This window comes from Falco peregrinus, chromosome 5 (assembly GCF_023634155.1).
Source record: "Falco peregrinus isolate bFalPer1 chromosome 5, bFalPer1.pri, whole genome shotgun sequence".
NCBI lineage: Eukaryota > Metazoa > Chordata > Aves > Falconiformes > Falconidae > Falco > Falco peregrinus.
The window spans coordinates 45783381-45811373 of record NC_073725.1 but is presented as its reverse complement, the minus strand read 5'-3'; the positions used below and the strand labels follow the sequence as shown (position 1 = coordinate 45811373).

Below are 27993 nucleotides of genomic sequence, written 5' to 3'. Positions count from 1 at the left end.
CGGCTGCTGCTGCTACGGCTGCGGCGGCTGCTCCTGGCCCCAGCTCGGCCGGCGGCTGTCTGCCGCCGCGGGGAGGCGGAAGCGTGGTGGCGCAGGTTCCGCCCCCTCATGGCGCTGTTACTTAGCAACGGGTTTCCCTAGTAACCGCGGCGACAACGGCGCGGCGGCCTGAGGGGGCGGGCGGGCGCCGTTTGCCGCAGTCGGCCGAGGCGAGTGAGCGGCGGCGGGAGCTGTGAAGAGGGAGGAAACTCGAGGCCCCCTGAGCGAGCCCCGAGCCCCCTGAGCGAGGCCGGCGCTGCCCTCGGGTGCGGGCCCCTCGGCTGGAGGATGGCAACGCAGCGTGCCCAGGAGAGCATCTATAACCTCCTGCCCCCCCTGGAGGAGAAGTCTGGCAAACCGCCCAGGTATGTCGGTGTGACAGTGCTACTTGCAGACACGGTGACTGGTTCTGGCAAGGCAATATATCCTATGGGTAACAGGTATCAAAGAAAAAAAAGTCTAGTTGTTGCGCCTCCAAATGAGTCACTAGCCAACACCTGCTCCATGAGCTGATGATTCAGTTTGGTATCTTCAATGCCATCATCTTCATTGACAAAGAATTTACAAAGCATTCTTTCCCCACAGAAGAATTACATGGCATCTTTACAGTTTGCACCTACAACAAATTTTCAGTGAGCAGATGAAAACTTGGGGTGTTCTTAAAATTTTTCTCAGTGCCGCACTTCCATTCTTTTCATGTGTCAGGTGCGTCTTCTGACATCATTTCTTTTGCTTCTCTTTCTCACCCCCTACCTACAAAACAAAAATAGCCTTTTGCCCCCTGGCATGAATTCCTTTTGAGAGTTTCTGTAAAATTCCTATTTGATAACTATGCAAACATATGTGTTTTTTTCAAATCCTTATTACTTTATATGAAAGAAAGCTGTTAGTTGGCATTTTCAGTGAAAGGTTAATGTCGATCATAACTCAATAGCTTTAAATGAGTAGAAGTACCAGTGACACTCATCAGAATGGTTACTCCTTTTCAGACAAAAGGCTTCAGACTTGTGAGATTCCTAGTTCTGAACCTTTTCCATGTAAAAACAGATCATAGTTGTGGGGTTTTTTTCCAGTGTGAATGAAATATTTCTGAAAGGCACAGGAAAGTGAAATGACTGTATGGCAAAACACACAGCACACTAAATCCATTCCTGTCCTAACACCTTTCAAGAATTTAGATACTCCACGACCATCAAGTTCAGTTTAGGCAAGGGATTCCTTAGGTTGGATACAATCTGACTACATCCCCTTCTGATCTCATTGACTTGTGTTGTCACCCCACTTCCTCCTTTGGTTCACAATGTGCCAGATGCTCTGCTGGTAACAACAGTGTTGAACCTGGCTAACAGCATGCTCTGACCAGTTTTAACTGGTGCATACAGTATCTAGGGTCCGGCCCCCCAAATGAAATAATATATATTTCACTCTTAACTGACCAGGTTCTACTCGTGAAACCATGGCAAGCATCATTTTCCCTAACTTTGATGTCCCAAGATGACACCTAAGGAACAGTAACTGTCTTCTTACAAATGTATTGTCTTTTTCCCCTTGCCAAATGATGAGTGAATTAAGATTTTAAGTCCCCTATACCTGTGTTTTCTCCCTTACAACCTTCTTTAACTCTATGATACTGGTGTATGACAGCATTTAGCCACCTTTGTGGCCTGAAGAGTCACTTGAAAAGATACGACTGCCACATCTCTTTGTCCAAAGGAATGCCCACAGCTGTCTTCAAAAGATGTCTTCACGTTATGACAACATGTAATAAACTCAATACCTTCTCATTCCGAGTCTTTGTGAACTGTACTAGGTCAAACTCCTTATAAAGTATAATAATTTTTACCTTTCTCTACTGCGTAGCTACAATGCCACTCCCAGCAAATGGTGAGGAATACAATTATTTATGAATGTGGTGGGTTTGTTCCTATGTCTATAGTTGTTTGCCATGAATTTAACAGAAAAAATAAGTAATACCTCATTCCTTATAATAAGAGGTATTTCTGGAATTGTATATAATCTTAGGTACATAATTCTCTTTCAGATTTTGGAGATCAACTCTCCAGAAGACAAAATAACTCCACGTTTTTAATGAAGTCCTCTTACATGTTCTGATGTTATGATCAAGTACAAATACACGCATTAGACATTTGCAGCTCACATAAAAAAGCTTTTATCAGTGTTGCTGCTATGAATCCCTTTCACTGGCCCAGCATTACATTACTTTCATACTATTTCAGTATTTCCATAAAATAGGTTGTGTTATATGTAATGGTTTTTGTTCTTTATTTCCTTAGCTAAAAACATGGAATAGTGTTTTCATAACACATTTTTTTTTCTGTGAAGGAATAGTGCAACTGTTCATCAGCTTTTGTCTATCATAAATTAATATAACACGTCTCTTAAAGATAGACAGATTTTAAAAGGTACAATGAAGGAGCCTTAGTTTCAGGAGTGGGGAGTTCTGGTCCCTCAGGAAAACAACTGTGACAGCTGAGGTCTTCAGATAGGGGCGAGGTGCCGGTAATCAGCTAATGATCAGCATTTGGCTTCTTTTGGAGAAAATGTTTTCATTCTTATGATTAAAGCAGAACTTACAGTGCCATAAGCAATGTTACACCAAAACAGCAGTGTGTGCATACCATGTGCATACAGGTTTTCACGTCTGAGCCCTTACTGATTTTCATATTAGCCATTTCAGTTTGTGCCAAAACAACCGATTACAGTAGTTCAGATCTGTGTAATACAAGAAATACATGGTTTGCTGTGCTATTTTGGAGCAGCCACCCATCTCATCTCTTATAATGGTCTGTAACAGATGGTTCAACAGGAACATTTGAGACAATACGGTGGACAGTCATAAGATAAACTGATGATCAAGGACATTATGTCCAACTCTCAACTACATTTGACATGTTTTCTGAAGCATGAGGTTTTACATACCTCTAAAACATGTTTCATCTCACAGAATGAAGCCATGAATGTTTTCATTATCAATACAGACCTCACATTTTTTGAAGCCAACTGAGCTTTTCCTTAGATGTGTTTGATTGCTGGGTAAGGCCCTACAATGTTCTGCAGCTGCAGCTCCTGAAATGGCCAACATAAATCGGCATTTGCATCTTTCTCATACTACAAACTTTAAAATATAGAAGAAAATCTATCAAAGTAGGTTCATGATTACTGTTTTCCTGTAGATGCATAACAGCTGCATATTTTGGATGCATTTTTGAACAAAACAGCAACATCAGAAAAAACTTTTCAAAATGGTGTTAGTTAAGAAATAAAGGCCAAGGTGTGTGATGCACAAACTCATAAAAATTACGAATTCATGCAAGCAATACTCAAAGCAGCTTATTTCCAAAATTTAGGGTTTTTTTCTGTTTCAAAATGTCTGTGTTCAGCATTTATATGAACAGTGCACACAGGAACCATTTCACAAAGAATGATAATGCAGACCTTGGAGACACAAGAGAAGAAGGAAGAAGCAGTTAACTTCAGAATCACAAAAAACATTTGTCAGTGCAGTGCTGGGCTTACATTAGCATGGAGGTTATATTAATGATGGCCTTTTTTGGGGAGAGAGTACAAAACAAATTAGCTTAGGATTTTGGCATGAACTACTGCAAAAATGTATATTTGGAGAAGTATTTTTAATAATTTTCTGACCTTTAACTTCTTGATGGCTATTTTTTAATGTCTAAGGTATATATCCAAATTTAGACCATCCGTGAAACTTGAAGCAGAGAAAAATAAAGCTCAGTGGAAAACTATGGGACCAGCAAAAGTTGCACTGCCATCTCCAAAAAATTTTCTGCAGAAACATTCAAAAGAACCCAAGCTACCAGAAAGTAAGTGTAGACGTTAAATATATGAAATGTAATGCATTTTTAAATTTTAAAATTTGTAATATTAATGTTGAAAGTAACAGTTAGTTATGGAGGATTGAATTTTTAAAAAAGTTTAGATCAGTTTTGTATGCTGGGTCAGTTTCCATTGTTCCTTTTATAGTATCTGTGATATCAGAATTCCTTCTCTATTTTACAAAAATGTTTCCTGTTTGTGCAAAATACTGAAACAAGCAACAAGGAGATTATATATTATATATGTAGAAATTACCATAAGTATTTACTGTCATGTGGTACAAAAGTAGCTGAAATATAAAGAAAAAAAACCATCTCTTTTGGGTACAACTATTCAGATGTTGAAGATGTGTTGATGGTACATTCTATCCTGTTGACATTTCAATTTGTAATTCCATAGTTAGGTATGTACATCATTCTTTTCTGCAACTGATCATTAACATTAAATAATATGAATGTGGGTATTAAAAGTGGACTAATTGCTTTAATGCTTGAAGAGATATGGGAAAAGTAAGTGTGCCTTTCATGATGTTGTAAGCAACATACAGCTTTTACTCTCTTCAGCACTTACTGTCGGCTCTTCATCCCGTACCATTAAATTGGCTGGTGGTATTCAAAACATAGACATTTTTGGAGACCTGAATGTCACAGAAATAAAATTGGAGTGTTCTGTTGCAAAATGCATCCTATCTTTGGGTGCAAACCACAGTTCTGTGTTTAAGAAGTTGACAGTTCGAATGTTTAGCTTCATGGCCAGTTCTGCAAGTGTAGAGTGAACTTCTTAGCGCTGCTGGAGTTCTAAGTACATTGCTGCCAGAATTTATAATTGAGTTATAACATTTCAACTTGAAATTGGTTTTAGTTTGGAGAAATAGAAGAGCTTAACATACAGTATATTAAAAAAAAAAAAAAAAAGGCTGTCTAAGAGAATGTAGAAGTCCAGCACCCAAATTTGCATGGCACATGCAAATGGCTTTAGCACAGGAGGCTTTAGAGTCTTGACGTCTCAGGCAACATGCCTTATTAGAACCTTACGGTAAACTTTGGTTCCAGAGGTCCTGTAGGCATCCTGGGTTGTTTTTGAACAAAGCCTTCACTTTTTGAGGAGATCTGAAGTGTTTGGTATACTGGAATGTAATACTTCATGACATCTGAGCATGAATGCTTCCAGGCTCAAGACCTTGTTAATTTACCACACTAGCATTTTAAATGGGCATAGGAAAGAAGGTTGATTCACCAATACTTTGGAGCAGTCTGTAAGACCCCTTTTAAGTACTTGTATTATAAAATTAATGTTATCTACTTTAAAGTTGCTATATATTGAGGTAAGCACTCTGACTCATTTTTCTCAGACAAGCAGCTCACTATTTCTATTTTAACATGTTGATTCAGGGCTTCATAATAGCAATATGTGCCTTGGTGTTTGCATTTGGAATCAGTGTACCAGAGCCTCAATATTACTATGACACATCATAGTTTTGATCCAGACCAGTAATTTCATTGCCATGATTACATCCTAACAGATCTTGAGAAGGAACTGTATCATTAACTCAAAGTTCTTGTATCTTTGTTGGATGGAATTTCATACCTACCTCAGAGAAGTTACAGGCTTAATCATTTCTTTTAAAGCACGGCGCTTTCATCCTTTGGAATTTAACCAGTTATAAGCTGTCTAAATGGGATTATGGCATTGTGATTGTGGTATCTGTACTGCCTTATTAGTTAAAACACAGATTGTAAGGACAGAACAAAAAGACTGAATTTTGTTTCCCCTGAAGTCTGGGATAGTGTTATTCTTTTGGAGTCTGGTTATTCACCACTTCTTTACAAAAGGTGTGTTTCCTAACTGAAGCTTGTATTATTACTGGACTCTGGCATTCATTTTAACCAAGCTCAGTTGCTGGCTCCAGAAGAAATGGGGGCTCCCAAAACAGCAAGTGAATGTGTACCAGTGTACTGCAGATAAGGGTGAGCTAGTGCTCACTGAGAAGCTTCAGATAAATTGTTTCCAAACACATTCAAAGAGAAACAGAGATTTAGTCTGTGTGTCCAATGGTACTGTTATGGCAAACAATCAGGTTGTGAAAACACCACCCAGGAAAGTATTGTTTCATGGGGTCAGCATCAGGAAACCAGCTGTTATAGGAATGAGCTCTGTCACTTGTAATGTTGCACTTATTTTCTGCCAAAGAACATGAACTCAGACAACCTGAATCAAGTTATCTCTGATAATGACTATGAGTCAGAGTTATATCTAGTGAGAAATATGGTGGGAAATGAATTGTCATTCGTCACTCACCTGAAGTGAGACTACTCAGGAGACTACTGACTTTCTGTTGGTGCCTTGGAGAAAGGATTACACTAAAGGAAGAGTTTATATCTTCTCTGGAGAAAGGATTGTGAGAAGTTGTTTATGACTGTTAAGGAGCAGCAAGAACAGGGCTTTTCCCTAAGGGGAGGTGGCCCAGAAATTGAGGGCAACCACAATGCAGGCTGGGCAATGATCTCACCAACAGAGTGCAGTCCCTCCACACCAAAGGCAGGCAAGCAGAGTGGGGTGGTGACAAAAATGAGTCCTGTCAATGGCCTGGTGACCATCAGGTAAGATGGGGTAACAGGCCGGGTCCATCCACTGATCCCACATAGCTGTTCAGGAACAGGACTAGGGGCAGGCATGGCAGAGACAGCTTGGCCAGGCACTGACAGCACATGGCTGGCCTGAAATGTGGTCCTGAGCCCAAGGGTGTAGGGTGGATGCCCCAGATAAAACTGGGCAGGGCCATTATTAATGCCTAAGGGCCCTGGCCATGAGCATCTCTAGTAAGAGTAGTTTTAATCACATTTGAAAAAAGTCCTGTACTCTTGCAGTTAAGAAGAAATGAGTGGCATGTTATAAGGAAAACCCATCTAGTATTTCCTAGGTTATGAAACTTCTGTTTTGCCAAACAAGCACACTCATTTTCATCACAGTATATTCCCAGTCATTTCTTTCATTGTCAATACAGTTGGTTTCTGTTTTTATGTAATTTTGTACGTATTTTTTCCCTTTTGAAAAATGTAATAACATTAAATTGCAAAACTCTTCATGGTTATTGCTAAGAATATTTACATGCTCAATTCACAGGAAAAAAAGAAGAGGATAGTAAGAAATTGCCTGCATTATCAGTGCCACGGAGGACAGATCACCCCGTTATGGGAATTCACAGTAAAAAGAATTTTATAAATGCAAACGCAGTTGCTGCTATCACAGGGTTGCCTAAAAAGCCTCAACCTATTTATGTTGATAAAAGACAGGGAGATAAATACCTGCTTGAAACTTCGGGACTTGTTCCAAAATATATTAAAAAAAAGGTAAGTTTTATTAAATTATAGTGGAAATGCTAGTAGCAGTGCCTATTTTAGGTTCTCTGTTGCATTCTCCTATGAAATGTTTATGATTCTTTTTGAGATGTTTACATACCAGTGCTGTTTGTGGTAGACCTCTGAAATTCATCAAGGAGAAATCACTGGCACTACAGTTGTGCCTTGCCTTTGCTCTGTATTCGCTTGCTTATGCTGTCAGCAAAAAATTGGCAGAATGATGCTGCTAAAGCAATAGCATATGTGTTGCATTGGGAACCCAGGGAATATCTAATAAGGAGACAAATGGAGTTCTGTGATGAATGAATGCTGGCTCTTTAGAAAGATAGGCAGGGAAGAAGAGGAGGTGTCACCCTTTGGGTGAAGGAGCTGTTCAAATATATGGAGCTCCTCTATGGAATTGGTGACAGCCTGCTTGAGCTTGTGGGTCAGGATCAGAGGAAAGGCCAGTAAGTGTCAAAAGTATGGTTTTTATGGGCCATCTCTTGAAGCAACTTGAGGAAATCTTCAGATCATGGTGCAGCTTCTTATGGAAGACTTCACCTTCCTTGGTATCTGCTGAAAGGACAAGACAGTGGGATGAAAGCAGTCCAGAAAGGTTCCTGGAGCATGTCACCAACAGCTTCTTAACAAAGATGGTGGATGGGGCAACCAGTGGTCATGCTCTTCTGGTTCTGCTACTTACAAAGGAGAAAGAACTGGTGAGAGGTGTGATAATCCATAGTAGACTTGGTTGCACAGGCCATGAAGTAGTTCAAGATCCTCTCCTCCTCAGGGAGGCAGGTGGTAGTGTACAGACCCTGTACTTCAGAAGAGCAAACATCAGGTTATTCAGGGAACTAGTAGGTAGGAACCCAAGGGAGATATCTCTGAAAAGCAAAGGAGCTTGAGCGTGCCTTTAAGGACAACATCCTGAACCACAAGAACAGTCTATTCCACTACTCAGGAAAACAAGACGTATCAGGAGTCTGGCTTACTAAACCAGGTAACTCACAAAAGAGCATTACGTGGAGAGAGACACAATATATGGCACAACTTGTGAGGGAGAAGATGCAAAAAAAAGGAACCCGCAGCCCTTGCACAATACCTTTGCATGGCTACACGTATATGTAAAAAACAATGCTAGTCATAGTGCTACCCAACACTACAAGATTTGTGAATCATTTAGCACTTGATAGAAAGAAGGTAAGCTCCAGCACCTTTTGGCAGAGCTAGATAGGCTTCATTTTACAAAGGATAAGGCAAAATAGATGTGTTCCCGTAAGTACATCTGAGATATGCAGAAATTATTTTTCCTCCCAGAAACACAATTCTGCCACGTCCAGTATGGGACAGTTTATGATTCCTAAGTAGTAAATTTTCATGTATGTATTAACACTACATACTGTCTTCTGTGGCATGCAATGTTCAGCAAAAATCAGGATACAGGAAAACTTTTCAGAGAAAGTATCTAAGGAATATGTTTCAGAACGTAGAATCTTGACACCATATAAAAAACATACAATAGCTTGCTGTCATTAACAGGTTTCAAACTCCTCACTCAACCATCAGTTCTTATAAATAAGAAACAACTTCTTCACCCTTATAGAGTTATGGTGTTACACCGAAATGTGTGATACAGAGAAATGAAGAAATGAAGAGAGCTCAGAAAGAATATGAGGCCAGTATCTTGGAGCATCTCAAGAAAAAAGCCATGAAACAGCTATCTGATGAAGAAAAGACAAGTATTCTGCAGGTATGTATTTTGATCTAGTGTGATTAGTAACATACAAAAGATTAAATAAGGCAGTGTAAGTCCATATAAATAATAAAAGTAGATACTTTAGGCGAGGCAGGTGAGGTAGCTACTTTTTCACTAGATGGAGCTGTAGAACAATTGTAAACCGAACTGAAGGGAGCTGATCTAGCTACTGCTTTAGTCCAGGTTTGCAAGTATTTCGATTCTGTTAAGATTCCTATCCCGCTTAATGACTTCGAATTTCAGTGAAACTTCAGATCAATGCAGAAAATTACCTATATGGGTTTAGTGACAGTTCTGACACTTTTCTTGTGAATCATTGAAAAATACAAATGGCTGGTTTTTTTCTCCCGATGCATAACATCGACGCTTATTGGCAGTTTCTGTCTTCACACTGTGGCTTTACTGACTAAAGCATAAGCTCATGCTTTAAAGTGTGGCAAAACCAGAAAACAGAATTAAATCTCAATATATTCACAGAATGATGACTGGAAAAATTGTATTTTGTTAAGCTGTTTTGGATATTGTCTTTCATACAGTTTTCATACATTTTTTATTGCACAAGATTTTCTAAAAAGAAATAATACCATAAAGAAGTAGAGCAAAAAAGAAATATTTTAAAAGTATATCATATCCTTGCACTGGAATTTCTCATGACCACATTTTAGCCAAATTTCCTATGAAAGTGAGGCTTACATTACTGTGATAACTGTTTATCAGGCTGTCCCTTAATAACTTGATCTTAGCAGCCACATGAAACAAATTAGCAGATGGATGGACATCTCCAAGATGCTCAATTCCCACAAAAAAAAAAAAAAAAGCCAGCAGAATATCTAGAGAGAAAACATGGTGTCTAACCTACTTGCAGTGATTAACTGGTTAATTGGCAAGATCCAAATAGCTAGCACAAGGTTGTCTCTTGCTTATGCAGCAAGCAGTAGAAGCTAGGAAGGAGTATGGGAGAGAGATGAGGGTATTGCATTGACAGAAATATAAAGAATGTAACAGAAAGGGTGAAGATTAAGATGATTTTTATGGTGGGAAAGGCATGGGACAAGCTGATGGTTCAGCAAGTTAACTATGCAGCAAAAATACATGTGCAAAAAGGCATGTGAGTTCAGCTGCTCACAGTTCTGCATTTAGTTTGATTAAAATTACATTGTATATTTTTAAAATAGAGTGCACTGAAATATTTTTTAATTTGCAAGTTTTAGATTGTTTTTATTAAGTCAGTATTTTCTTTGAATTTTTTTTTTTTAAACAAAAAAAACGTTGCTCTTTCATGGGCCAGATTACTTATACAGTTATATTGTCAGGAGGAATTAGTGTCCCCAGGGTATGTGGCTTCTACCCAGTGCTCAGCTGTAGACATATGGGAATTCTTGTCTTTTAAAATAATTGACATTGCTAGTGAACACATGTGCACAATCTGCTTTGAAAGAATATGTGGCAATAGATGTCTGAGAACAAAATCAAGCCTCATGAACTTACAAAAATAAAGGGAAATAATTTGTGCCAACATTTTTTGAACTCTCCGTTATGCTTACTTTGGTTGGGATTTTATGAGAATAAAAGAGAATGTTGATAAATGCAGTACATATTTCTCACTGATCCAGTATGTATTCTTTATACAGAGTTAGATAGTCAGTTTGTGATCTAGCCTATAGCCATATTGGTCAGCATATTGCTGTTAGAGGAGCTGTGAGGGAGATTTTTATGGAGAGAGTCATGATCTGCTTTTGATTTCTCCACTCTGTAGGGATAGAGTAAATTGTGATCAATGCCTGTTGTAATGTGTTTTAAAATTCACTGTTTTCAGTGATTTCCAAACTAGTTTTTACTAATGTACACAAAGAATTATTTAAAAGAAGCAGTGAATGACTCTTCTAGGAAAGCTTTGGAAATACGGTATTTATTTTCATGACTATATATTTGTAAACTATACCTGATGCCTGGTAGACTAGGAGCTTTATTTAAGTACTTTGTAGCCTTGGATTGCGAAGACAAGTAGCATTACAAGACAATAAATAAATAGCCATGTTGCTCCAAGTTTCACATGTTGAGGTAGGGTTTTTCAATTTATGTAGATGTTTTTATATGAAGATTGTTGGAATAGCCTTCATGGACAACTCTTAGGTGCTTAATATGAATAAGCAAAAAGAATGAATTGCTATGCAATAAATACGCTGCTTTGAGTCAGTAAAATATTAGTTCACATTAAAAAGTATTTTTTTCTTAATCAGTATTGGCAGTGAGAGGTCTTTTTTTTTCCTGTTGAATCAATTCATACAGCGGACAAAGTCAGACAAGTTTTTGAGCACAGGAGTCCTTGAGTTCTGAAACAGAAGCAACAATCTTCAAAGCTAAATATGTATTAAGAATAATTTCTCTAAATTTAACTTCAGTATGTTAATCAATTAGCCAATTCGATAGAAAAGGTGCTCAGCAATACTGGAGAAGGGCATGAAGTTGGAGATCGCAATGTGCCACAAAATCAGTGTGTCAGCTGAATTTGGTTTTAGTTATGGAGGAGAGTTGAAAACTAGTTGTCAAGGGAGTAACTTCAGGTTTTGGTTTTTGAAGATACTTTGTAATCTCCTGTAAGGAAACAGAAGTGAAAGCCAAAAACATTTTGGAGAAGTGTTATCTCACTGATAGCTATATTGTATTCTTTACTGATTGCTGTATGTGTTCCTTGTAGTAGGTGTGATTATTAAGTTCACTTACACAGTTTTCATGAGGACATTTGATGCACTGAATAAACTCTACTAAATCCTCATATATGCATGTACAGGATGTGTAGATTTTGATTATCCTCGTGAAGAAAGTAAGAGCAATTGTTGCAGTAATTCTGAGGATGTAAAGCCAAGTTTTAAATTTAATTTTTCTACCACAGACTGATTCCATTCAGCATATATTGGTGGACAAAAGTTTGTCTCTGTGATGTTGGTACTCATAACAGGTTTATAAGTACATTTTAGATGATTGCTTGGGATTTTTTTAGGCAGGGTTTTAGTCTTGGGCTTTTATATATGGAAGATACAGTTCATTTTATCTAGTAAGGTAATTCTTTGCATAGCAGCATTCAAGAGAGGTAGCAGTTACTGAAATTATTGTTGATAGGGTCAGTGACAGCTAGTTTTTTTAGTCCAAATGATAAATAAGTTGCCTGTAAATGTTATTGTAAACATAGATTAGGAAGGGAATATAATTACTGAGGATTTTTTCAAAGTAGTTCACAGAGATGAAAATATTGGGGGATCACTTTGGTGTCTATGGTCTGAGCAAAGTCTCAGTTACAGAAAATGAAGCTGGTGGTGACATAAAGTGAAACAGCTGCTGAATTTTGGCTGGAGTTCCAACTATTGGTACTCTTGTGATTACTTGAGGTAGGCAACACCACTGTGCGTGATGTAGTGATATCTGTGGTAGCCAGGCTGCCATGTTGCTGTTTATGGGGAATGGTTTCTGTAGTGCAGTTTCTAAGACTATTCCTGTTACATTTTGGAGAAAAGAAGGCATTTAAGTGGTATGAGTTTTGAGGCAGCTTTAATGAATCCTAGTAGTCCCTCAGTGAGCATACTGGCATTAGATACAATGGAGCAATCAAAGTTGCCTACCTATAGAGCACTGAAAGCATAGAAAATCTCTTACACTAAGGAACAGTCACTCTTCATTTACCTTGTGGAGTTTTTCTTGAAGATACTGAGGACTGGAAATTAAGTGTACAGGCTTCCCTGAGTTCCCGGTAGGCTGCAGAGTTTACTGTTAGTCACACTGACGTACTTTTTTTCAGTTTAGCATTTTTGTAGCTTGTCCTTCATAAGCTAGTTTAATTATTGTTTTGTTGCCTCTTAAAGACTGTCATTTTTTCTCTCCAAGGCAGAGTTTTTTCAAGACTATTCTTTATATTGCATCATAATGAGTCAAAATTATTTGTTGCAACTGGTTTGACTTTTAAGTAATTATTTGGTCCAATTAAGGTGATTAAACATTATCCATATAATTGTCTATTATTGTAACATTGCAGTGACACCAAACGCATTATTAACAAAAACCCCTAAGTAGTTCATGTGCTTATTATTCTTAATGAATTAAGTTTTCCTCATATATTTTCTTTTCATGCAATGGTACTAGGGGCTGAAAAAGAACTGGGAGGAAGCGTATCGTGAATTTCAGAGTCTTCCAATAAAAGTAGACACCATACGCCAGAAGTTATATAAAGAAAAGCTGGAATCACAGATGAAACAACTGGAGCATGACATAGAAGTAATTGAGAAGCACAAATTTATCTACATTGCAAAGGAGTAAGGACTGTTTTTCAGCTATTGCCTCTTTCCTCCTTTTTTTTTCTCTACTGCTACATCTCCAAGAAGTGCCCCCCCCTAAATTCTCAGAAGAAATTGACAAGGCCAACTATTCAGAAGAACATATTTAAGTAATACAATCATATAGCTTCTTAGAAAAGTTGTTACATATAGCTGTCATTGTATAAGTCACATAATGTTTTGAAATAAATTTCTGAATTAAACTTTGAATATAAAAACATTAATTTATTATTCTTTGTAATTTTTATTAACTACTGAGACTTCTATAAACGTCATACAAAAAGCATAAAAAAACCTGCTTCATATGTTTGGATCATTTCTTTCCATGCAAAGCCAAAACAAAGTGAAACAATTGGGTACTGAAGACAGCGTGGTAAATAGAACTTCAGGGTGGGTTGGCTTCTGGACTAGTTATTAAAGAGCTGTTGTGCTTAAAAGCTTGAGTGATTGTATTTCTAAACAGCTTGGCTTGTGCATAACATTTTGTGTACTCATTTTTCATTACCAAAACCAGTTTTTACAGTGGAAGCCCATAGTAATACAGACTTCACGCAATACAAATACCACATGTAGCTTGCTGTGTGTGTTTATGTATAATTAATTATGTAATACTATAGTAAATCTACAACTGAAGTAGAAAAATGTGTTTTGATTGCCATTATGTGTATGATATTAGCATGAAAGCAATATATTAACATGCAAGTCAGGACCTAGGCAGAAATTATATTCAGTAGACTATATTGCAATCATTTGCATAAAAAGAAAAAATGTTTTTCTTTCTTACTGCTTAACCTTTGCTTTAGATCACAGCTTTTTCTGTATGGTATCAGTCATTACCACCAGCAGCTGTTGTGACATCACAGTATCTGACATCAGCAGAGGATGAAGTAAAAAAGTTCAAATGAACCATTAAAAACCAAATTTTCACGTACATTAAACTTCTTTCATAAATTTGTCAGGGAATGTCTTTGAAGACTTCACAGTGGTTCTAGGCTATATTTCTTGTGCATCTTAAATTTGTCTGTGACCTGCACTAGGAAAGCGTGGGTGAGCAGGAATGTGTATTTTGTTCTTTGTAACTTACTGTTCAGCAGTCATGTTTATTTTTGAAAGATACAAGCCAGAAGAAAGCTGTGGTTTTGTAAAATATGTATTTCATTTACTGTTTACTTAAAAGAATTACTTATACTGTATATTTTAACAAAACCACACCAATTATAAGCACTTAATAACACATCACGTTATCTCCTAGTGAAGTACAAGATGCCTTTTTTAAGAAATGCAATATAATCAAACATGGCTGTTTCCTGTGGCTTAAAATAAAAAACTAGATTTGACTCCAGAACAGCATGCATTCCCACTGCCTCACTCTCAGCTTTTAGTTCCCCAAAGACCATTTGTCTGAGTTAGGTTGAGGATCTGTTCTTCCATTTATCATCAGTGCTAACTTTATGGAAATGTAAAGTAGGTGATGGCCTATCCCAAAATTTGGGGCAAGCAGCTAGGCCATGCTTGGACACATTAATCATTCACCAGCAATAATGACTGGTTTTTCAAAATTGTCAGATGGCTCTTAGTATATTATTGGGAAGTTAGGAAGTGAATGGGAAGGCATGAAAAAAGTATTCCTGCTTAGCAGGAGAGGGAGAGACTAAAGCCACCGTGCTTCTGTAGCTGAGTGGGCTCTCACTAGCATCTTTCACAGTACTGTGGGGTTTTTTTGCATAAACCTCACATAGCGCTTTGCAGGTAGCTCTGCTGCCACACGAGATGTTCCCCTCTCGATACACGTGAATAGCTTCTGTCACCCTGTGGAGATATTACAGTTCCTTCCATCTATTTTGATATGTATTCCATGCAAACTACCAACAATTCTGATTATGGAAAATCATAATGATACTATTGAAAACACACAGAGAAGGGTAACATTCTTACCCTTTAACTCTCTCTGGGAACTTTGACAAAGTAGATTCACAGAATCCAAAGCATGTAACTGTATTTGTATGTTCATGGAACGCCAATAATTGAAGGCGTAATGTTCACGAATCAACTAATATGTACCATCAGTATAACTAAAGCAAAAAGGTGAGTAAACACAATTGTTCTGATAGAATTGTTCCTTCATAAAAGGTTTTAAATATTAACAGAAATAAGTCTGTCCATAGGCTTAAAAGTAGCATTACTAGTTGAAACATTCTGAGAATTCACTATTCAATTACTGGTAGTCAATGAAATGATGAGAAAGAAAATCATCAAAATGCTTTTAGTACTTCGTAATTATTAAACTGGAATTTATAAATGGTCTATATTAAATTGGATAACCACCAAAAAACACATGCTAAACAGGGTATGAATACTCTATTCATCAATAAGTTATGTTGCCACAAACTGGAAATATTTCCTGTTGGAAGTTGTGCATGACAAAACTGTGTATCTATTTTTTAAAAATAGCAACATGAAATTATGATAAATATCTCACTGGCTGTTCTTCAAAATGAAACTATTTATATCCAGGAAGGAAGGGATCAGATATGGCATCATCACAAACACAGGGAGTTCCTGATTGTATGGCTCCGACAGAGCTGCCTCGAGCAAGCATCAGATCTGACAGGAGCATATGGGCTCCATGTGGCTGGTTTCAAAGCGCGGTGGTTTCTTGGGTTCTGCATGCGTTCCTGGGGACTAAGTCTGAGACAATTCCTCAAAATCTTCCTTGCAGAGGGGCAACCTCATTCCCTTCACAATATAGTAAGGGCAAAATTCTGTGGGTGAAATAATACGGGAGAAATTCCTCACCGTTTTCATTTTCTTTAGTCTCTGTATTATTGCAGGAGGGCATGTTCTGGCCCTTTGTATGTTTTTGTGAAAAACTGGCAGCACGAATGGCTGTTGTGATTGCTCTGCCACAAAACTAAAACCTAGTCCTTTCACTGGCAGACATTTCAGAGAACAACATATCTAACATTTTCAGTCCTAATGAAGGCAGACATCTTTCAGAAAGAAAATTTCACATATATGCAGATTAATGAGAGTCCTAGATAAATGCTAGTGTAGTCAATGCTTTCATCCTTGGCTTTATGATGCTTGTAATATTAATAATATAATTACAGGAGAGACAGGTGGCAAAACCTATTATTAAGGTTGCCTGACATTTCCCATAGTCAAGGAAGCTAGCTGCTGAGCCCTGCAGCCAATTGGGATCGTCCATCCCAGTAACTAGAAGCATATTGAGCCTGACCAAGCTGAGGAGGACAAGCCATTTCTCCTCCCATGAGTGGACATCTGAGGTAGTGATGTGTATTTGACTGCTGAATGCCTAGACTGTTTGGTTTGTGTTTTTTTTTCATTTTGTCTCGATCTTGCTCCAGTTCCTTTCTGTTATGTAATGTTATGTAAATAAAATGTGAGTAAATTCAAGGTTTCCATCCTCCAGACTAAGCAGTGGCATTATGGTAGGAATCCAAGGTGAGATGAGTTTCTTGTTTGTGTTTTTTTCTTTGCTGTTTAAAGGATGCTGAAGTAAATGTGACTTCCATTTCACCAAGTTATAAAAAACATATTTAATTTCTTTTTATAGACTGCACCTCCAACAAATGGTTGCAGACAAGCAGGCATAGGCATGTTGTAGACTACGTTCATGTCAGCTGGTCTTGTTGGTGCTGCTATGAGGATGAACTTTTGTTCAGTCACAGTACTAGCCTGTGCAGTTAATCTGTTGTTCCATGCCTGCCTCCACACTGACTCCACAGCATGGAGAAGTTCACACAAACACGCAAACACTGGAATAACTTTGTCTTCAAATCCTTCCTCAAATGTTCTTTGTAATGGCGCCCACCAAAACTTTAACAACCGCTGAGCTGCTGGTGAGCTGAGATTAGGGCTTATCTCACTGACCTGTGTGGTTTACTTGAACTCCCCTGCCACTGTAGCCAGTTGTTTCTTGTTTTAGGCTTAGATTGTAAATTATCTGTTGTGTGGATCATCTTTTTTCTCTATTTGCTTAGCATCTGACACAATAGAATTTTTGTCTGTAAGTACAGCTCCTATGTGCTTATAATAATAATAATAAAGATGTTCACCTGGGGATGATTTAAGACCATGCAATAAAGGGAATGGATTCAAGTTGTTTACTAAAAGGATCTGTTTTCCAAGAACCCTCATTTCATTTGTTTCAGCAACTGGAAAGTAGGAGTTGAAGGAAGAGAAATGAGATTTAAAGCACTTACTCCCTGGAGCAATATGATTTATTCATGTCTTTGTCATATAATGTTTTTGAAATGCAATGATAAAGTATTTAAACCTGGCTTTTTCACTGGTAGTCATTAATACTGCATTTCTCATTTTTGGGGTTCTTGACTTCTGCAATTTGAGCCCATATGTCTGAAATACAGGACTTTTGTGCCTAAAGTTAGAAGCTATGCTTTGAATCTAGACAGGGCTATATAATAGTTTAAAAGCTATTGTCTCAAACTGGTCACTCAAAATTAATGAAATTAATGTTTCATTTACTCTCACTAGGTGAGAGACCCCATATGGAAAATTCAGGTGACTCAGTATTCTAATTCCCAGAGCTGCTGTAAAGATAGACAAGTACCTCTAGAACTGTTCCCGCATTGCTTTGAGAGCTGTATTAAAGCTGAGGAAGCACTATAATAATGCTCTCTTCAAAGCAAAAAAATTCAGTAGCGTTCAACATATGGCCCCAAGCACTGCACAGTGAAGAAATGACCACGTTTTGCTGTTTGCTTAGGAGGAACGGTCTGTCTTTTACACAAACAATAACATTAGCAAATGGTCTAAATCCAGCATTCCAGCACCCTTAGGGAGCGGGTCATTCTGTGTAGCAAGGAAGCTCAGGGGCTGGCTGGCCAGAGGCACGTAGTGTGTCTGCGCTACAGAACTTGCTGGACCAGATTCTGCTTTTCAATACACGTTTGTTACTGCACTGTTTGTTCTTGGCAAGCTGTGAAGTATACAAAATTACATCAAAGATTACTGCGCTATTTGGGAGGTGGGGTGGGGGGAAGTCCTCAAACTGTTGTTTACTTGGTTAAAAACCCTCAGAATTCTTTTGTTTTGCAGATTTTCCCAAATTTACTGTAGATTATTAGAAGAAAAAAAGAGGGATGAAGCCAAGTGAACAACCTCCTTTAAAAAGGAAAGAAACTCTTAACAGTTGAATTCATTACATTGGGTGTGACCCACTATGTATTTACAATTCCCTGACTAGTTTTCATGGCCATGCATGACGATTTTGTCATAGGATATGATGTGAACAGCATTCCTGAAAATAATGCTTTATCATTTAAATGTCATTACTTCTCAATAGCTGGTTAGGAGGTGTATTTACATAGTATTATGAGGGAAATAAAGTTTATTCTAGTATTAAAGGACAAGAGGAAACTTTGTTTGCATTTATTTCAGGTATAAAGAACTCCATATTAATAACATGAACCTGAAAAGCAGGAAGAGTATCTTCAGGAGCCAGGAAATTGGAAAGTGAAGTTTGCGCTGCTCAAGTCTGGCACACTGAGATTAATAACAAACAAAAATGCAGTTTTGTATTAAAGATGTTTATCACGGACCAAATAAGTCAAAGCCCAGAATTCTGTGAAGCAGTGTCTAACACTGATTTAAAGGTCATAAAAAATTAAAAAAAAATGGCTAACATCTTGAACAACAGCTTTTAGCCCTTTGCTTGATATCAAAGTTACTGTAGGTAATTTTCAAAGTCTAAGTCAGTCTCATAGACTCAGCACAGGTTAACTGTGATAGCTAAATGCTCTGAACTTCCCTTGTGGATCTTAGATGCTGCAATTGCTTTAAAGAAATGGAACATTCCAGTTCCTCAAGGCGCTAATTCTGCTGAAACTGAAGTTTGACGGAAGCTAGATTCCAGCTTGCAGTGCCACTCCATCACCTGGTGTAGTACAGTAGTTGCAAAGGGGGAGTATAGCATCTATACTAATGTACATTGCACGATGCTGTGTAACCCTGCCTAACTGGACAGCATTTCCTATGGTCTCCCTAGGTTCTTGAATGTGGGGGAATGGTTTGAGATACTGCTTCATGTTCTCCCAGATGTCTGTAACACTGTCTTTCAAGTATGTTTTGCTGCACTCAGGGTCTTCAGCACCCACCCTATGGGCTGGGTAACTGCCTCAGGTAATGCAAAAGTTCTCAAAATTCTGGAATATATTAAAACTGGATACGAAAGCAACCTAGAATGGCTTTCAGCATGTCCTAAAGTACTACATATGCTAGACTTCTGTGTTTAATATTCTCTTCAGTGGCCATTTTACCCAAAAATGTCTTTCTGTGTACAACTGGCGGGGCTGCTTACCTTGTAACCACCAAGAAATGCAGGTTTATGCTTGATAAGATTGCTTACAGTTCTGCTGTTCATGTAACAGCTGCAGCAACAGGCAGAACCAGAATAGGAGCTCTTACTTCATCCCCTAATTGGCAAGCTTTTACCTAGGTAAGCTACACCTCCTAAAATATTCTGGATTTTCATGCTTTTCATGTCTATTTTTGACATTATCATATTAAGCTGAATTGTCAATTGTTTGTTATAACTTCTTGGGAGAAGAATACATAATCGAGTTGCAAAGGCTAACAGGTAACTCCATGATGTTGGTCTTGGACTGCTTTCTTGGTATATTCCTGCCCCCAACCTTCTATTTTTAATATTTCTTTACATTAAGAGTTGTGAAAGGGTGGAATTTTTATATTCTGCTTTTATCAGTAACAGGGTAAGAGAGGAAAAGATGTGTAACTGAAATTATAAAATTTGTTGGGTAAAGGCATAAGATATAAATGCATTCACAAGGGATTTGCATCTAAGCCTTAACTCTGCGTTGTTTCTGTGTGTGTTGCTTCTTCCATCTGCTCCTTTATGTCTCTTGGCTATGTGTCCAGACCTACTTGTTAGTATGATCTACCCTATTTTCTTTGTTCTTTCCCCCTTTGATCATTTCCCATGGTTGTGTATCTAGAAGTGTTTATTCTTTTCCTCCTATTTTTAGTTTATAAACAAACAGCTAAACAAATACAAACATTCTTCAGAATGCTTACGGACTTTTTCACAGTTAAGGCCCTAATACCATGTTTCAAATAATCATATTTTGGCCCTAATTAAAAAAAGTTTTTGAAAATCTACTGTACATTCATTCATTCTGCACCAGTTCATACTATAAAGAAAACATGTAAACATTCAGTAAGTACATATACCATCACAGCAAAATCCTTAGCAGCCTCATTTCCTTCATGTGCAATAAAGCACATTAATTCTGGTTTCTATTAATTCTGTGAGTTTACAGAACCATGAATTTGTCTCATTTGCACCAAACTAAAAAAAAAAAAAAGTATTACATTTTATGCTAATGAAAAAATCTTACATGGAGAAGAGCAATTTTGTGGATTGGACCAGTGGTTACTGATAGCAGCACCACCCTTCAAACTGTACCCCACTTAAATTTATCTAGTTTTTCATTTCCATGTTTATTGTTATTAGCAGGACAGGATACTTCACTACACTTCTTAAGTGATTTTTGTAAAAATGCTGGAAGAGAAGAATACCAAAAGTAAGACTACAAAATGCCATTGTCCAACCTTGACGGGAAGAACAAACATTTCCTGCCTAAATTCTTCAGTACAATCCCAGAGGAATTTATGTTTTAGTATCTTGTTCACGTTAATCCTTTTCAAATCGTTAAGCTTCTGTCTGTGGTGTGGTTAGGACAATCTCCAGTGCTATGAGATGCAGTGGTCAGACAGTGGACTCTGCCAGACAGTGGTCTGATAAAGAATGTTGTCTAAAAAGACAGAAAACTCTGTAATAGCGACCAAACTAGTCCAAAAGGTAGAAGAAAACATTACTCAAACAGCAGTGGCAAAATTAATCTGAGTTTCTAGTTGTAATCTAAATAGCTTCAGAATTATTAGAGCCCAGTTCTGTGATGTTTATGCAACAGCAGCTTTATCTGTAATGTGGTGATAACTGAAAAAGATTGCATTAGCTTTAGGGCAAATGTGGGCTTTAGAAGGGGTTTTTGCCCACCTCTAAGCAAGAAGAATCCTCAAATTTTGAAAAGCGATTGTGAGTACAGATCAGTAGCATTTAATCCCAAAGTTTAGATGAAAAAATTGATGACTTTCTTTCTCAATAGTTGTACAAAATGTTGACATGCAATTGAAATGCAAATGTATTTAGGGATTTTGGCCATTATGAAAATTTATGTATTTTACAAAAATATTTTTATTGACTTTATGTAGGTGTGTACAAGTCTGTATATGCTGTTTATCAAATTCACCACTTTTAATTAAGTTTTATTTTAAAGCACCGTGAGCAGGAATGATTTTTTTCCAGCATACATATACGTATGTATAGATACAGTCTTCATATACACGATATACCATATCACTTCTGAGGCACACATATTCTGGAGTCGTACTTTGTAAACCTGGTCTTCTGTCCTTTCAGACATGTTGTCAACTGTAGCAATAATTCTAAGAGTAGCTCCTTAATTTACCAAAAAAGCAAACAGATCTGGCTTCATATAACAAAGCATTTATCACAAGATAATTTTCAGTTGCTTTAGTACTTAACCAGACTTTAATTGGTGATTCATTTATAGAAGCTCTCCTAACACCAGATTCCTGAGCTATTATTTGCCCTATCAGTTCTAATGTAAGTGCGCTAACAGGATGCACCTAAAAACCAGCCTGTGTTGGACACCAAACTCCTACTGTAGACACACCCGTAGTGTTCTCTGGATTCACTTGTTGTAACTTGTGACCTACGTCTCAATGACAGCACGAGCAACACGGCAGCGGGCTGAAGGCGCGGGAAGACATGGCTTGCTCCAGCATGTGCACAGCGGCGGGGTGCAAGGCACACCAGTGCAGAAGTCAGCAAGGATGGAAAGCAAGATTAATGAACTACTGGAAGTTTGCTTCCTCGCACCCTGTTTTCTCTCTAGAGTATAAGCAACAAGCTATCAAAATGTCAGTCTAAACCACAACAGCCTAACCTTACCCACGAGTTCATCCAGCCCAGGCTCCTTACCCAGCTCTGCCCAGCGCTCCCCACCACCCCGCCGGCCCGTCCCCGCGCGCGGGTCCCCTCAGGCCCCGCCGGCGCCCACCTGGTGCCGCCCCGCACCCTCTGCACCGACACGGGGGACCCGCTGCACCGATACGTGGCACCGACGCGGGGCACCCGCCCGCAGGCACCGCTGCACCGTGCCCGGCCCAGCGCGTCCCGCACACCCGGCCCGCGACTCTGCAGACAGCTCAGGCAACGCCAACAGCCCGCGCTGCCTCGCCTCTTCAGAGACCTTTGCCAATCAAGCCTATCGCATCGCGGCGGAAGGAAAGCTGACGAGGGTCTGTTTAGTGAGCCGCGACCGCCGGCGGGCACAGCGCGGGTTCGGTGCCCCAGGGAGGCGGGGGGACCGGCCCCAAACACCGGGGTGCAGCCCCCCCCGGGCACCCCGCAGCCCGCCCAGCCGCCGCCGCGGCCCCAGCCCCGCTCCCCTGTCCCGCCCCGCCCCGCCCCGCCGCGGCCCCTCGGGCGGGCGCGCAGGAAGATGGCCGGGCAAGGCGGCAGCGGCGCGGCGGCGCGGAGCGGCGGAGGCCGCGGCGTTGTGGTAAATGCAAAGCGCGGCCCGGCCCGCCCCGGCCGGTCGCCCCCCGCGGTGCGCGCCCCCCGCGTTCCCGCCGCTCCTTCCCGCCCTCCGCCGCCATGCGCTGCCGCAGACCCTGCGCCGCCCCCGCCGTCGTGGCTCCCCCACCGCCGTCGCTCCTCCGGCGCCTTGTGTTTGACCCCCCGCGCCGGCCCGGCCCTTCCCTGCTGGGCCGCGGCCCCGCTCCGCTCCTTGCCTTGCCCCTCCGCCCGGTCCCCGCCGGCCCCTGTCCGTCCCCTCAACGTCCTTCCCAGCCGCCGAGCCGCCCTGCGAGGGTCCCCGCTTGCTCCGCGCCCTCCTCGCCCCGCTGTCCGCCCCGCTCTTGCGTTACCTCACGCCGCAGCGGGCCTCTCCAGCCCTGCGGGGCCGCCGGAGGGGGCCGGTGCCTGGCCCGGGCTGCGGCGGGAGGGTGGCTGTTGGGCTCCCCGGCTGGGAGGCAGGCAGGCCGGCCGGCTCCCGGGGCTTCGCCGACCTTTCGGCCTCTGCCGTCCCGAGTTATGCCGAGCGGCGGCTGTGGCTGTGCGTGTCACCAGGTTGCTTGAGCAACTGAGACGAGGTTCCCCAGGGATCCCCAGGGATCCCCAGGTGTCTGGCTCCCACCGCAGTGCTCACAGGGCCCTGAGGATCCCTGGGCGCTGTCAGGCTGCGCCTTTGCTTCTGTGGTGGGACGATGCCCGAACTTGTGCAGTGCGTTTTGAGGACCAGTGTGGCTGAATAAATTATGCAAAAAATGAACGAGTATGTTCCGTGTTCTGAGGGACAAATCATACTCTCCTGTGAAGCAAATACCCTCACTGCCACCACCTTAGGCATGCTCTTACTTTATTGTGACGCTGGGATTTTAATAGAGTTGAAGAACGCCTGCCCAGGTTGTGGCGCAGGGCGGGGGGCTCTCTGCAGGCAGCAGGTACACCCTGACCCCACCAGCATCCCCTCAGTCCCCCTTCCAGAGAAACCCATCGCTGGCTGTTTCAGCTTTGTCTGAAACCACCGTGCATCTCCTGACACTTGTTTAATAATCGGCGTTTTTGAAGTGGGTGACTGTGTTTGGTGCCAGAGCAATGTGAGGATATTGTAAAGGAGGTGAATGCTCGTAACCATATTCTGCTATGCTGATTTCATTTCTTCTGCTCGCTACACACTAATGTGTTCATGCATTCCACAAAGAAAATAACCAAAAGTAAGGCCAATGCTGTGTGATCTAAGTTTACAAAAGCTGGACTTTGCTTGATGCTTGCACCCTTACTTTATACCAAAGCAGAATCCAGATCGTTGTTGCTTTGGTGAGTACTGTGCTCAAAGCTCACATGTACCCACTTCGCCAGACAACAAAACTAGCAATGTTCATCCAGAGGTGTTGCAACTGAATGTCTCCAGCTTCTCTTATACTTCAAGGGAATAGCTTTCAGGTATTGCCATGTATTGTTATTCCTTTTTGTGTACATTCACATCAACTTTTTAAAGATCTGCTGAAGAATTTCTACTGGGCTGCTTTAACATGCCAAGCTTGAACTTAAAAAATAGCTCTTTGTTTCACAGTAGGACTTTTATTACACACTTGTGTACCAATATATTTAGCATATTTATTTATTTATCCAGCTGAATACTGTCTTTTTATCGAAACAATCACAAATACTTCTGTCATATTTTCAAAGGCTAAAGGCAGAAGTAAAGAGAAGTTGCATTTAATTTGGGGAGGATATTACTTGATGCTTAGCTATTAAACTGAGGGTAATTGCACTTGTTTTTAAATTCACAAGCAGAATGCTCCTAAAAATTTACAGTTACTAAAAGATTGTTGTATAGCATAATGCTGTGAATAGCTTTAGGATAAATGAGAATTTCTAAGCCTTGTTGTTGGGAAGTGCCTGTTTAAAAGAAGAATATGAAATAGGCTGTTTATATTTGAAAAATAATTATTTAGAAAGTACATGTGAATTTAATCTTATTTGTCAAATGCCAGTGAGCACTTGTAAATGAGAACTTTTGTAGTATTGCCAAGTGATGCAGTTTATGTTCTTTCACTGAAGAGAAGCAGGATAGATAGGAGAATCAAAATTTCATCCTGATCATGTTTCATAAATGGCTTACCTAAGTAAAAGCTATTGGTTTGGATGAATTCTGAAGCAGATTCCATCCATTTAGTTTGATTTTCTGCATCACACTAAAACCATGCAATTTGCATGAGTTTTATAGGAGAAAGCATAAATAAACAATACTGACAAGGGTTCTTGGTAGGTATTTATAGTACTCATGCAGTTTAAACCACTATCTGAATTTATTTCATTTTATGTTAAAATGTTTTTGAACAAAACCATTTCAGACAGTTCATTGCTACAAAACATTTAAGAAGTGTCAGCCACCCCTCTGTGCTGAAAATGAAGACAGGAAAATAGGCTTCCCAGGCCTTCTGCAGCCGTGTTTCCGGAGCAAGACTTGCCTCTGATTAAAAAACTCAGCAACAAGTCTCCTGTTTCTATGGAAATGAGGAACATAACTAAGTAATTTTTTCTTTTGTGTAGTTTCAAGGCTTGTGCAAGTCAGGCGGGAAACTTTTCATTGATTCCAGTGATCTCCGCATCATGTTATTTATGGACAAATGTTCAGCACTAGTTACCAACAAGTAGCTTTTCCTGATACAGGAATTGTTGGGCAGAGTTAAGAACACACAACAGTCGAGGTGTCTGTAGCTGTCAACGAATATGCAAAAAAACCCCAACCAAACAAACTTCATGAGGCAGAACACTGTTTCAGTACAGCGTGAGGCAGGGCTATGCCTAAGTTAAAGAAAACTAGATGTGGAGGAACAGCTCAACATCAAATATGTTGTGTTAGCCTAGATATTTTTGAGGCATGGTTTGTTGCTCTACTACATGAAATTGTAAGCAGAGGTTAGTTTCAGTGATGGTCCATTAAAGGCTATATTTAGCAGAAATGTCGTTAAGATGTGCACTTCACAAAGGCAGGTTTCTTGCCATTTATCCTTCTGCTCAAGGTTCATGTGGCCAAGCTGTAGAAAGAAGAAAGACAATATGTGACCTGAGGAACATGACTGTAAAGAAAACTTATTAGGTGTCGCTTTTTATCCTGAACCAATATTGAAGCAAAGCTTTGTAATGATTCCAAGATACGTTGTGAACCTGCAGGTCTTGTCTTTCATAAGGAATTGTGAAAATTGTTGGTTTGGAGTTTGTTTAGTTCTTGTGCTGATGACTTTTCATCTTCATACCTTTCTGAAGTCTTTATATGTTGGCTGATTTTTGTCCTGCTCAATCTCTAATGCCATCATATACTGTGGGATCTCCTAATTGTTGTATTCTAATACTATGAAACTAACATAATTAAACCTGTAAAATATGTTTGCTGTAAATGTATCAACTTACAGGCTAGCTGATAGTGAGGTGAGATGTAAGCATTTTGTAAACTTACCCAAACTAAGAACCTCACCTGTGGCAGGAAGTACAGTCTTCCACTGATTTGTACAGATGCTATCCATGAACCACATAGTTTATTATCCCTATGTGCTGTTTCATCTGTAGAATAATTATTTATTTATGTGCAACTTCAAAATACCTCTAAACAAGAAATGTACAATTTTAATGTACAATTTTATGGCTTCTAATCCCACTGTCTGTCTCCCATTGGAAAATCTCTTCTAGCTGATAATCCTACATCTGCATAATGAGTTTGAAAGTAGTAAGAAACTTAGACTTGCCACTAGTTTACTATTAAATATTTACTCTTTCTATCTAGTTGTTTGTAATTTCAGGTGAAATTTCCCACGTTCGGTGGGGGGAAAAAATGTAGCATTTAATTTCTGAGATATACTGAGAAGTAAAGTAATTAGTAGGAAAAGTGAAATAGTAAGTTGTAACTGGAAGAGAGCATGTCATATAATTAATTCAGCCAATAGAGTGTACTAGAACACTGATTTTATATCCGTTATGAATTGTCAAACACCATGAAGTATTCTTAACACTGCTATTTGATATTCAGATTTCAGACAATTGGCCTGGATACAGTCTGGATTTGTTCACTTATCCTCAGCACTACTATGGAGATCTGGAATATGTGCTCATACCTCATGGCATTATTGTTGACAGGTATGTGTAGTTTGAATGTTACTAGATAAATTCTTTGGTCACTAGTATTACTCTTTTTTATAAAGCCTGTCATCCACAGACAGTGTGTGTATAACATTTGTCCTAAAATATTATATTAGAAATTATATAAATATTTTTATTTATTTAATTTGAAAAGTAAAAAAATGCTTGAAGGTTGGGAAATGCTAGACTTGAAGTTGCCTTTGCAACTGCCTGTCTGATTTCTTTCACCTCATTTCTGATTTGGGCGTTGAATGAGATAATGGTCCCACAAAAAGGAGAGTGTGATCATATAGTGAAATTGGTATTGGAATGTAAACTACAAGAGAGTTGAACTGAAAGTGAAAAGACAAGTACAAAACTTTGTATATAGTTATACTTGAATATCCCACTTGCCCTATGTCATGTGGGTTTGATAGAAAAAGGAGAAAAAACTACATTCAGTTATGTGCAACTTTCACACTTCCTAGTACAAATCATTAATGCCCGTTAACCTAATAGTTCCTGGCTACACCATTGACTTCTGCCATTCGGCACAACCAAATAGCGTGTCGTGGACTGTTGGGTCCAGATGCTAGATTTGGAGGGTGGCAGTGGGAAAGCTTGATCATCCCTCATTCCTTACCCTGTAGTAGTTCTCATGTGCTCTCAGTGTAGGCATTCAATGCTGCTTTGGTATTTGTGGTAGTGCAACTCAGTGTTCATGCTCGGTTACTATTTTGACGTGCTGTTAAAAATCTTATTAAAAAGCTACAAAATAGAAATCGTAATTTTCAATGTATTTATTGGGAATATCTGCATGGAATTTCATGGGATATTTTCAGCCTTCAGCTTTCTACCTACCACATTTAAACAGCTGGTTGCAAGTACTGAAAT

At 39.6% G+C, this 27993-nt stretch overlaps 2 protein-coding genes across 3 annotated transcripts in view; both read left to right on the top strand.

Moving 5' to 3' along the window:
• Positions 1–280: 280 nt before the first annotated feature.
• ENKUR (enkurin, TRPC channel interacting protein) lies at positions 281–18226 on the top strand. Its single transcript, XM_005233952.4, has 5 exons — positions 281–404; positions 3742–3887; positions 7024–7250; positions 8848–8994; positions 13135–18226. Exons 1-5 carry the CDS (start codon positions 328–330, stop codon positions 13306–13308), a joined length of 771 nt encoding a protein of 256 aa, XP_005234009.3. The 5' UTR covers positions 281–327; the 3' UTR covers positions 13309–18226.
• Positions 18227–21612: 3386 nt separating this feature from the next.
• PRTFDC1 (phosphoribosyl transferase domain containing 1) overlaps positions 21613–27993 on the top strand; it is a 49148-nt gene continuing 42767 nt past the window's right edge. Inside the window, exons 1-2 of one of the 2 annotated variants that reach the window (XM_055803770.1) lie at positions 21613–22978; positions 27011–27117. In XM_055803770.1, the coding sequence (XP_055659745.1) occupies positions 22919–22978; positions 27011–27117 (167 nt within the window). In that variant the 5' untranslated portion in view covers positions 21613–22918. The remainder of the gene's footprint in view (positions 22979–27010; positions 27118–27993) is intronic. The other variant, XM_055803769.1, reaches the window with a different exon arrangement.

Coding starts and splice junctions, on each gene's coding strand:
- ENKUR (XM_005233952.4), top strand. CDS start 328: ATGGCAACGCAGCGTGCCCAGGAGAGCATCTATAACCTCCTGCCCCCC. Junction 3,888..7,023: donor AGAACCCAAGCTACCAGAAA/GTAAGTGTAGAC, acceptor CTCAATTCACAG/GAAAAAAAGAAGAGGATAGT. Junction 7,251..8,847: donor CAAAATATATTAAAAAAAAG/GTAAGTTTTATT, acceptor TCACCCTTATAG/AGTTATGGTGTTACACCGAA.